Source organism: Thamnophis elegans, chromosome 2 (assembly GCF_009769535.1).
Source record: "Thamnophis elegans isolate rThaEle1 chromosome 2, rThaEle1.pri, whole genome shotgun sequence".
Taxonomy (NCBI): domain Eukaryota; kingdom Metazoa; phylum Chordata; class Lepidosauria; order Squamata; family Colubridae; genus Thamnophis; species Thamnophis elegans.
In genome coordinates this window covers 62,770,847-62,783,418 of record NC_045542.1, presented here as the reverse complement: position 1 = coordinate 62,783,418, position 12,572 = coordinate 62,770,847, and the positions used below count along the sequence as shown (strand labels likewise).

Sequence of the window (12,572 nt, the reverse complement as noted above, 5' to 3'; positions counted from 1 at the left end):
TAGTTGATCTTGTCATCTCTCTGAAATGATGATCTTTGCAGTCACCTTTCTCGTAGTATAAAATTGCCCAATTCCTTAGCTAGAAAAGTAAATAATGCATTTCCCTATTTGTTTGTTCTTTTTTCTGTCCACTTTTTCTTTTTGCCCACAGAGATTCCTGTTGTTCCTCCTACCACTGTGGCCAGCAGCACAGAAAAGCCTGCAGGTATACTATTATCATTGTCATTGTGATTTTTTAAATTACTATTATTATATCACCATCACGATCATCATTAAATATTAAATTGAATGCTTAAATATTTAAATTGAATGCTTAAATTTAAAGCATATTGAAATTGGTTTAACCTGAAACATGTGCTATCTAAGCTTGTTTTGGATATTTAATAATTTGCTTTAAAAATGCCTGCTTTCATGACCATGTATGTTACTAAAGAATATGGTATTAGAATTAGAACAGAATAGAGCTGAAAGGGATCTTGGAAGTCTTCTAGTCCAGCATCCAACTCAAGCAAGAGAACTTATACCATTTCAGTAAATATGTAATACTATATGTAATATAGTAAAAATGTAATACTTATTATTTCCTAAAGTATGTAGATCTCTGGCCAGGGCCACCTCTGTCTGATTTGGAAAGTATCAACTAATAAATAAAATATGGCAAACAATTTTTTTTACAAGGCTCCACAGAACCAGGCAGATCAGTTTAAAGCACCAGGTTTATCTACAAAAGCCTATATGTGATAATTTGGCTTTTGTTATAAGGTTGTTTACTATAAAGTAGCCAAGGAAAGAGAAGCGATTTATTAGCAAAGTCAGTGCAGATCACACAAGGCTAGTCTAACAATCTGCTGAGATGTAAAAAAAGCAGGCTTAGTATTTATTTTGGTTTCTTTTTATGTGACTTTGATATGTGGGATGCGTGTGTGCTTACCGTGGTTTGAGATATTGGAGTAGCAGTGGCATATAGCCTTTGTAAGTAGACATATTACCTACTGCTTGCAAACCTGGGTAACAGGATTGGAACTCCCAGCCAATGTGCTGATTGTGGTTTAAAGAGGTTTCCCTCTGACTCACTAATGTCTTTCTTGACATCATTATTTTACACCTCAAACTCAGCATTCATTTTCCAGGCCAGGGAAATGGGAACATTCTAAAGATAAGAGAACTTTTCCCATTATGAAGACTTTAAAGTAGTAGGTAGACTAGTCCTATCTTATGAACCATGAGAAACAAAACATAAACATAAACAACCTACACAGATGATAATGGAGGTTTTTTTTAAAGTGTTTTATTATCATAAAGAGATGACATTTTCAAGAGAATGATTGCTGCTGGGCAAGGAAAAATAACGCACTTGATATTTTGCATAATCCTTGGAGCTAATTCTCATTTCCTGCTGAATTTTGCTCAAGTAACGTGTCACCTATATTATTCTTTGAGATTGAAGTCCAAACAATATGAAATGAATACAAACAATATGAAATGATGTAAAAAAAAAAACACCCTCCCTACATATTATAAGGTATAAGACTAACATATACCCCAAATCATCTCCTATTTTCTCCTAATCATTCAGTCATTGTTACAAACCCTATCTGCTTTTTTGGGAGGGGGGATATTAAAAAAAAAGCTTGTCCCATTAAGTCCTATTTCAATTAAATTAACTTCAGTGATGTAAAATTATTGTTCCAAGTGAACAATATGGTGCATGAACCATGTTATGAAATTCAGCATGAGTTTCTTCCTGGTGATATTCATGAATCTTGTATTTCATATTTTTAATGCAAGGTTTTTTTTAGTGACAGTCTTTTTTGCTCATACATTAATCTAAGGTTAGCATTGTTTAAAAAGCTAGAGTGGATACTTTGGTCAATCGGTGTGGAAATATTAACTAGAAACTGTTCGGTGTTCTGGAGTTAAGTTTCCTGTACATATTAGCATGTTCCTAATATTTCCAACAAAGTTAGGAGTAGATTATTATGAGATATGATTTATTTTATCTTGTCTTTACAGTGCCTTATTTCCAATAGCAATGCAATTATGCAAATGCATTAAATGCATTAACAGAGCTGGGCAGGATAGCAGGCTAGAGAAGGGAATATTTCTGTTTTGCCTAGAGATTGACTGAATTTGGACACTCTTTCCTAATTTTGCTCAAATCATATGTATTCAGTCTGTACACGAATGGAAAACTTCAGTCTTATGCTTTTTTTTTTTTTTGTAAAAGTCCTACTAAATTTGTAAAAATAAAAACCTGGGAGAAATGTATTTTTTACTTTTAAAAGGTCAAAAGTGAAGATTAAGCTTAGTTTTAGAATTAAAAATGAAAAGACTAGTCCTAGTTTTATTTCATAACTCTTTGGTTATTGTTATCCTCTTTGATTATACATTCTTAAAGGGATAGGAGATTAGTAATTCTGGTAAGGAATCCTAATGCCACAATAAGCAATCATAACAGTTACTGTAACTGGTAAAAATTAGGAAGGAGATAGATTATTTGTCCTCCTTTCCAAGGGATAGTAGATTCTGCTTGAAAAAGTTAATCTGTAAGATTAGTTACTACATTCTAAAGAAGAGATAGCCTATAGATGTGCTCAATGATTTTATATTTTTCTGCAAATGATGATACTGTAGTAAGACTACAGAATCATGGTGGAGTTGAAAGGGACCAAAAGAATCCTTTAGATCAACTCTGCAATGTGCAGAAAACCAATTAATTTGAATTCAATTTATTTTTAGAAATCTCCAGAGCTGGCGAATGCACACCACATGATCTTACCATCAGAGGGTTTTTTTCTTAATATTTAAACAAAAGCTGGGTAATTGTAACCGTACTTGTTATTTATTTTCTTAGGCTCTGTGGGAGTGAAAAATCACACCTGGCTATTTTCTGTTTGGTATATATTATGGAACTCATCTCAAGTTCCTTCAGCCTGTCTTCACGGGGCATGTACTCAAATCCTTGTATAATCTTTATTATCCACTTATTCTGTTTCTAGTCTGAATATTTTTTGGGTGAGATGCACATGTGGGATCTCACTGTACAAAATACAGGGGAATGACACATATTTGATGCAGTTTGAATCCAGAACTGCATTGGAACCTTTCTAGAACCTATTTCATATCACTTCTCATATTTAGCTTGAGATCAATGATCAATCCAAATCCTTCTCTGATGTAGTTTTCTTAGTTTTGTTTTCTTCCCTAAATGTAATACTTCACATTGTTCCCTGTTAGAAGATATCTTGTTACAGCCTAGTATTTTAACCTGTCTGGATTAGGTTGATATCTTGAGCCTTCCAATTTCATATAATGTTAAAATTTGATAAGCAACCCATCATGAAATAAGCAAATATAACAACAACAACAACAACAACAACAACAACAACAATAATAATAATAATAATAATAATAATAATAATAATAATAATAATAATCCAATTGTAATTGGAGCCCTTGGAGCAATACCTACAAGGCTACCTCACTATTTGAAAATTCTAAATTTATCGGATTTGAACATTCTGATCCTACAAAAAAACCACCCTACTTGGAACAGCTTATATCCTCCGATGTTACCTTAACAGTTCCTACGTCCTTGGTTAGGACTTGAGCTGCTGAGCTACCAACCAGCCCCAAAGGCTATGAATCTCACCAAAGATTAACCACATAATAATAATAGTCATAGTAATAATAATAATAGACTGAGTTTCATGTTTAACAAATAAAAGAAATAATAATAATGATGATGTATAATATTGCCCTAAAGATAAATCGCTGCAGAACCTCTCCAGATTAGCCTTTGTAGTTTTTAGTTTAACTTCATCAGCAATTTTAGAGGACAATTTTTCCAAAACCATCTGTGATTCTGCCTACAGAGTTTAGTCAAATTGACAATTTGTCCCATTATTTTTTCCATCTCAGAAATTCAAGAAATGTTTATTGTTATTATTCAAATGGCGCCATGATTTACACAGACTTCATAGCGTTTTAGGATATTTAAAAGGGTTACAGGCGTTTTAATGTCACTAGCAAAGACATATGCTAGTTGACCAAGAAATGTTCCTGACAATGAATTATTTACCGTCACTGATTATAACCATCTTTTTGTAATGTTTGTCATTGGCTATGGTAGAACAATATAATGATTGATTGAATGGTTACAACTTTGCAACCCTTTTTCCATGAAACAATAAACCATACTTGGATTTCAAATATTACTCAAGCTCCAATAGAGAGGATAATAAAGCATCTCAGCAACCTCTTGATATTGTCTCTCCTATTACTGTCCAAAATTGTGCTCAGTAAGCTTACATCATCTCCTTGCTTTCAACAAGGATGTTTCACAATGGAACTTCTATACAATGAGGAAAGCTAAAGGTCATGCCAAAGGTTAGAAGGCACCCATCAGGGGTTCTGGCTTGCTGTCAAATACAAAGCAAAGGTTTTTACACCTCAGTCTTTGAGTTTGAGCCTTTTTCTTTCTATTTTTGTTTTGTGCATTGACATAGCTACTTTGCTACAATAGGACATCTTGCCAGAAGCTGGAAGACAGGGAAGAAGGTGTGAATGTCCTTGACAACCGACTTCTATTCTCCTCCCTAACACTCCCATGGAAATTATTTTTAATTTGAATTTTAAGTAAATTGTGCACTATTATATGCCCCTTTCTTTCTACTCCATATTATTATTATAACGCCAAATAGTTCTGAGGTGAAGTGAGACCACATCTTATGCCGAAATAAATCATTTCATTTTGTAAAATGGGAGGATTTGATTTTCCTCCTTCTCCAAATAAAAATAAATAATGGTTTTCAAAATGTATAACTATTTCAGAATGGCAGTTTCTAAGAAGCTAGACATAAGGCATAAATTAATAACCTACGTTTTTCAGGAAGTCTAACTATGTCAAACTGATAGCTGTGAGGTAAACTTTTAAAATGAGATGCACCATAGTTCAATAAAAATCATCTGGATTGATTCTGCTTTCAGTTCATTCAGTTAAGCTCTATCTTCGTATTGATATATTTTGGTTTTACTATATATACTAGATCTTAGTGTAGCAACATAATGTATTTTAATTCTTTTCTCATATATTGTATACATTGAACAGATTCACATTAGTTGAGGCAACTATGCCTTAATCTAATTGTGCTTCTAGATACCATTCTGAAATATAATTAGGAATTCTGACTACGCTTCCAAGATCTAAGCTTGAGAATAGGGCTGCTCGACACTCATCCTAGTCCTGCACCATTTGAAAGAAGGTCAGAATACCCTAAAATATAACAAATAGTGGACAAATAAATAAATAACTTTAGTACGGAATCATTTATGGGCTTAATACTGTGCTTTGAAATGATTCTGAAGCTCGGTGCAACATTATCTTATGTAGTTAATAACAGAACTCAGTCCTACTAGCATCTTGCTATTGTGACTCTAGGTCACCACTGGCTAAACTTTTTCTAAAGGCATGCCAAAATTGTGTACCCATACTCACAATGGAATGCACCCACCCCCGCGCATCCCCCCTGCATGCACATGCTCCCCACACATGTGCATGTCCCATGCATGCGCATGTCCATTCACCCCCATGCAGTCACGTGTGCTGGCTATACAGGGGAGAGTTTTTGCCCTTCCCAGGTTCTGGAGGCTTTCCTAAAGCCTGGGGAGGGCGAAAAATGGCCTCTCCCAGCCCTCTGGAAGGCCGAAAATCAGCTGGCCAGCAGGCGCAGGGGTGCTGGAACTGAGAGGGCTGGTGTGCCAGCAAATATGGATCTGCATGCCACCTGTGGTACACGTGCCATATGTTAGCAAAAAATTTAAAACAGGAAATAATAAAACAACTATTTTTTTTAAGTGGAAGCCTAATTAATCAATATGGCATTTGGCAGATGTCAAAATAGATCATTCTATTTTACAGTCAATAAATACTCACCCACCACAACATGCAAATCAACCAATAAAGTTATCAGGACAAAAAATATGATGAATCATGTTGTTTTTTGGTCATATTGAGGGTATTAATCTCTCTGCTATTGATTGTTACTGAGATAGATTATCATATCTTAATGTTCTAAAATAAAGATTCTCTGGGCAGGAGGTACCCAGCAAACTGCACATAGTGCAGTACATAAAACTTGCTAATTTACTTTTGCTTTTCTTCCCATCCTTCCTCCCAGCTGTAAATACATTCTCTGTCTCAAGCCCTAAAGATAAATCTACAGATATATAATAATCCATATTAGTGACTTAATGCACTAATATGTGTATATTTTCAACAATAACCCACTCCAAATACAAGAGTCAGTACAAGAGAAGAAGGCTACGTGTGAGGGAAAAGCAAATCTATGATAATTCTTGCTCTAGTACACATCAGTGATTTAAAAATGTGCATCTGTTAGCCAGACATTTTGGCACACCACTGAGGCCAGCCCAAATTCCTGAAGCACTTATGGCTGTGGCTGGTTTGGCTTATCTTAATTTCTCCTCCTCCTAATTAGCAACTTAACAAAACTTGAATAAAGCCAGGAATCTTTTCACAAAGATTCCTGCCATAGTGCAAAAGCAGTTTATCACGTGTCCTATAGGTGACCTGGTTCTGATTCCTCCTTCTGTCCGCTGTATTGACAAAAGAAATATTCTCTCGGTCCTACTATCAGTCCTCAACCTATGACCACAATGAGCCCCGAATTTATGTTGCTAAGCAAGACTGTTGTTAAGTCAATGATCTTCCTTGTCACAGTTGTCAAGTGAATCACTGCCCTAGTTAAATTAGTAACACCATTGTAAAGTCAACCTGGCTTCCCCATTGACTTTGCTTGTCAGAAGGTCGCAAAAGGGGATCACATGTCCCTGGGACCCTGTCGTCATCATAAATGTGAGCCAGTATCCAAATGTTGATCATGTGACCTTGGGGATGCTGCAATGGACACAAGTGTGAAAAATGGTCATGTTACTTTTTTCAATGCCGTTGTAACTTTGAACAGTCACTAAACCAATGGTTGTAAGTCTAGGACTACCTGTAAATCGGTTGCACAGTCCCAGCTACTGCAGAGTATAAATCCGGCACTTCTTTTCTTATTCACCTGTTCAAAGGCCAGCAAGAATTTCAAAAGGATTATTGTCCCTGAAGAGATAGAAACATCCACCAAGGCTACTAACTTTTAATGTGTTACTTTGTCAGGATGTCTATCTAGATGGGCTGGACAAAGTTTTTGCTACTCCTTTTTATGTTATCTTATACAATTGGCTTATCAAAGGGATGCTGGATAGATGGCAAATATTCAAGCAGGAGGATCCTTGATCAGTTTTATTGCTCTCGGACAATGACAAGCTGCCTTTGTTGATTTTGTTGTTGTGGGATGTTTGTAAAAGATCCACCTTGTTCTTAACCAGACATTTCAGCCTTTCCTCATTTATTTTTCCATAAATGGGAAGCATGGACTGTGCTCTGTTGTATGATTATGTTGAAAAAAGTTCTACCAAGCTGTTTCGTTGTTCACTTTTTAAATCTGGGAAGCTGGAAATTATCTGTCAGTCTGCTTTGTTCAGGGTAGTTAACATTAAGCTCCCCTTGAAACTGCCAGCCATCTGCTCTTCGTACTGTATTTTCATCAATGATCCTAAACTATAATAAAGTGGGCACCAGGAAGGGCCATTGGCACACATTTTTTCATAATGCCTCAGCTTCTATAAAAGCCCATCCAATTCATGATTTCAATGCTGGCAGCCCCAACTGAGAGGCTTTAATCTAATTTCATGCTTTATTTGCAGCCATTTGTTTTTCAATCAATCTTGTTCAACCAGAAGAAAAGATATTGCTGGAGGTTCATTTCTGTGTTCTTGTTCCAAGGGTGAGGTTAATAGCAGTTATGTTTTCCTGGGATTGCTGCAGAGTTCACGGAGCTTTACTTGTTCATTATAGTTCTGTTTATATCCAGCACAGTGGTGGGTTTCAAAAATTTTTAGAACCTCTTTTGTAGGTGTGTCCTGCTTTGTGAGAGTGGCTTGCTGGCCATGTGACTTGGTGGGTGTGGCCAACTTGTAAAATGTGGTGAAACTCACTTAACAACACTCTTGCTTAGCAACCAAAATGTTGGCTCAGAAACTCTGGCATTTGAAGCACACAAGTCTTAAAGCTATCAAGTTACAAGACCCTTGCACCCCTAACCCTTTAGGGAAAAAAAACCAGGGGTGTTCAAACTTGGCAGCTTTAAGACTTGTGGACTTCAACTCCCAGAATTTCTCCTCTTGCTCTTCATCTTAATGATGTGTGGACGGGTGGGGGGAGGGAGCTGGAACTGATTCTAAATAGCACTGTAGATTTGTGGAACCTCTTCTATAGAAGAGGTTAGAACTGGCAGGAACCCACCCCTGATCCAGCACATCCTTCTGTTCCCAAAAGCACTCAAACCAACAATTGCAGCAGATCCTATAGTGTTTCTTCTTCTAAAAAAGAAGATTTGGTTAGGGGAGTCCTTATAAAGGTGTTTAGATTAACAACAGCCATTTCAGATGTCCTGTAGAAACCCACAGAAGCTGGGGAGTGAACAGCATGGAAAGAATAATTGCATTGGAATCAGGCGAAAAATGTTTTTGATACTGAGACTAAGGGAGGTAAAAGTAGGTCTGTGCGCAGAGCAAATTATAGCTGTTCAAAGAACTCAAATGAACATGCTACATATATTTGAATATAGGGGTTAAGAATAAGTTTAATGCTAATATTGAAACCTCTGACTTTAAGTGAAAGATTAGTATGTTGATCAAATACACTTATGAAAGCATACTCTAGAAGAATAAAGAAAATTACCTCAGGAGTTTTCAGTGATACCTTGGGGGTATAAAATGTGGTATTAGATACCATCAGAAAATCACTATGGCTGACAATGTTACTCTGAAATAATTTAGTACTGGCAAAATGCTCAGAGGGTGCTGGGATCGAAAAAGAGATCAAGGAGTAAATTCAAAGGGGAATTTATTTGATTTTGTTTATTTATCAAATTGAAAAACCACCCTTCTCCTTCACCGAAGGACTGATAATAGGTGCCTTTAATTAAGTATGCATAAATTGTTCAGATTCAAAGGTTCTTATCTAGATGTTATAAAAGACTCTGTCCTAGAAGAATTTATCATAAATCTAGTGGATGGAGGGGTGATCTGGAACTTAAGTGTGACATCCAAAACCCAGGGTGAGATGTGCAAACTGACCGGAAAGAAGGATCCCAATGCAATGGTGTTAATTTATGTTAGTGGGACATTGCCTAGGAAGTCCAATACAGCCATGTTTTAGCTCAAAAGAAAGTATTAAAAACAAGGATTTGGTAATAAGAAAATTGGAAGGATGCTCATAATCTTTCCAAAATAGTTGTAAATTATGCAAAGCACGGGTTCAGCTGTACATCTTTAGAAAGGTATCTCAAAATCCATTCCGTCCCCACCTCCCAGCATAAATAGTGGGGGAGGGGGAAATCCTGCTCAAATAAGAAAAATAAAGAATGCTCCATAGGATATGGCACATCACCAGTTTATTCTCTACAAATGCAGTGTTTGCAAAATAGTGAGGGAGGAGGCTCCATTTCTTTTTTTGCTGGTCTCATGAAGAGCTGAAGATGAAAAATCTCCCATCAGGAGATGTCTCTCTTCCTAATAGTATAACAATTAAAATGAGTAAGGGCCCTCGAGGGATACACTAATCTGTAAGCTTGGGAAAGTGCAAGTTCATTTTTATTAGAATCCTCAATATGACAGAGAAAGAGAGAAAGAGAAAGAGGGAGGGAGGGGGAGAGGGGGAGAGGGAGTGAGAGCGAGAAAGAGAGAGAACAGCTTGTGTTATTGAATTAGATATTATAAGCACTGAAACTGTTACTCTGTTTATATAAATCTCTATTTTAATCATACCTGAGTAAATTTACAAATTACAGTGGAAATATTATCTCCTGTGAATTGCTCCGGTAAGATGGGCAATTCAGGTAGAACAGACATCATTGTAGCCTTTCAGAAGCAGATAATGCCCTCTTTAAGACCTCAGATTGAACCTTCCTTGGCGGCGTCCAGTTTGTTTGAACTGAAGTCTTTGAGGTTGTGCATGATTTCCAAAATATCTGTTAGTTTGGTCAGAAGTGTAGCTTATCATAAATGATGTAGCTTGTTGTAAATGGCACTTCCCTGTAACATGGATCAGTGATAAGGCTGATGGAAGCTTTGTGCGCTCCAAAAAGGATCAAGTGTCTACTGTGCTTTAGGTATTGCCAGACTTTTTGATGGGAGGAATTATCCATTTGATTTAGATAGTCATACCTCACCATTGCCAATACTATTACAAAGCAAGCTATTTAAAAAACAGATGTCAAATGTTTATTGAAGTATGCACTTTGCTTTGAACTTCCAGCTGCTGGGAATTTTAAAGAAATCTGGATATATTTAACCTGTACAAGTAGTTAAAATGATAATGTTTAGAATGTATTAAATGCATATTTTATTCCAGCCCTTGTTCAAAAAGAAGAACGAACAGTCCTTCACAATACCCGCTCTTTAATAGCCATATTTAATAAATCAAAAAATAACTATAGAGGAAAAATTAAATTGGCAGATTTTAGATGCTCATGTAAAGGAGAAGTTGGCATATTACTCATTGTTTAGAGATAGACATAGCAGGAATTATTGTTTCCCTAATTGTTCCCCTAAATTTAAAAAATATGAAATGGAAGAAATTGTTTCCAAAGTTAAAGAAACAAACATTCTCCACATTCTAATGTAAGTATGGCCTGCTTGATTAAAAGTTCATAGAACAGATGGGCTAAAAGGGAGTCCCCTCCAGCCTTCTCCTCAATTCAGGAACCAACTACTGTAGTTCAAAATCAATCATATGCTGGAGTTTAGAAAGGAGAAAAGCCACATGAGAAGTTTGTTCCATTGTTGAAATCACTTACTCTGTTTTCCCCAAAATAAGACCTCCCCAGATAATAAGCCCAATTGGGCTTTTGAGCGCAGGCGCTAAAATAAGCCCTTCTCTGAAAATAAGCCCTCCCTGAAAATATTTACATTCATGTGCAGCCAGTCTTGCCATTTCCTCTGGTTGTTTGCTGCGCAAACAACACAAGGTGAGGGGGAAAAGGAGGCAGGAACATGCCTCATGCACTCACACACCCTACAGCCGCTCCCACAACCCTAGCCACCACACACCTTCCGTCATGCTAATGGCCGCCACAAAAAGAGTGGCAGGTCCAGAGACATGCAACACAGCAGCAGGCATGAGGTGACCGTGCTTGCCTCCTCCTGCACCTCAAAAATAATAAGACCTTCCTGAAAATAAGGCCAAGCGTTTATTTTGGAGGTCAAAAGAAAAACACGGTATAGTTGGGAATTTATTGATATCAGATCAAAATTTATTTCCTTTCAGTTTACTGTATATACTCGAGTATAAGCCTAGTTTTTCAGCCCACTTTTTGGGCTGAAAAAAGCCGCCTCGGCTTATACTCGAGTCAGTGAAAAATTTGCCCGAAATGGAGGAGAAAAGAGGGCGGGGCCATGCCGCTGGGTGACACTCGTGAATGGCCCAGTGCCCCTGTGAGTTTCCCCTCCCTCTGTGTCAGTTTGCCGCGCAGCGTGCACCGCACCATCCCCCCTCCTCACGTTCTAATGTAATGCAGGGCTGTCTTACGATTCCCCTTCCTCCCCCTCCTGCCGCTCTGCAACGATGTCCCACCTCCTCCTTGTTATGGCAAGCAGCCACATAGCGATGTCCCACCTCCTCTGGTACAGTGATCCAATGATAGGAATCACTGTGCCGTGTGTCATAGGAGGCGGGACATCATCATCACAGCGGGACATCAGCATCATGAGGTGAGTGAAGTATTTCATTGAATACACCGCTAGTTTACTGTTTTTCTTTGAAATAAATATTCAAAAACATTATTGGTATCTATTTTTATTTTTGAAATTTACCGGTAGCTGCTGCATTTCCCACCCTAGGCTTATACTCGAGTCAATAACTTTTCCAGTTTTTTGTGGTAAAATTAGGTGCCTCGGCTTATATTCGGGTCGGCCTATACTCGAGTATATACGGTAAGCTCATTGTTTCTGATCTTCTGGAACAACTCTGAAGAATTTTGCCCAGTTTTCTAGCATTTATAACTATGTTGAATCTCTCAGTATCTCATCTCATGAAATACTTTCTTTTAAGAAGGTATTTGCTAATTCTCATACTTCACAAAGCCTTTTCTGAAGCAGGGTCATGCTGAGAAAAATATTTCTTATGCAATACATGGCATCAGGCTTCTCATAGATTCATCTGATAGATCCATTTATGCTGAATTGTAGTTCCAGGCAAACCCTTTTCACACAGTTTCCTTTGTAGACATTCTAACTTTGGTCTTCATCCACTCGATGGCCATTCCAACTAAGTTTGCAAAATAATGGCAGACTGAGTCACAGAACCGCTTAAAGCAGCAAAATATTTGGCAGAAACAGTACTTACTTGGAAGAGAAAACAAACTCTGGCTCTCCAAAAACATTTTTTACAGTCATCCATGCAACCATTTGCTGCTCTGATGTTGTTCTTGAAGATATTAAAA

At 37.2% G+C, this 12,572-nt stretch overlaps 1 protein-coding gene across 1 annotated transcript in view; it reads left to right on the top strand.

The window, feature by feature from the left end:
* Nucleotides 1-12,572, top strand: part of NTN1 (netrin 1) — a 119,664-nt gene that overhangs the window by 80,927 nt on the left and 26,165 nt on the right. Inside the window, exon 4 of the mRNA XM_032211429.1 lies at nucleotides 152-205. Within this exon, the coding sequence (XP_032067320.1) occupies nucleotides 152-205 (54 nt within the window). The remainder of the gene's footprint in view (nucleotides 1-151; nucleotides 206-12,572) is intronic.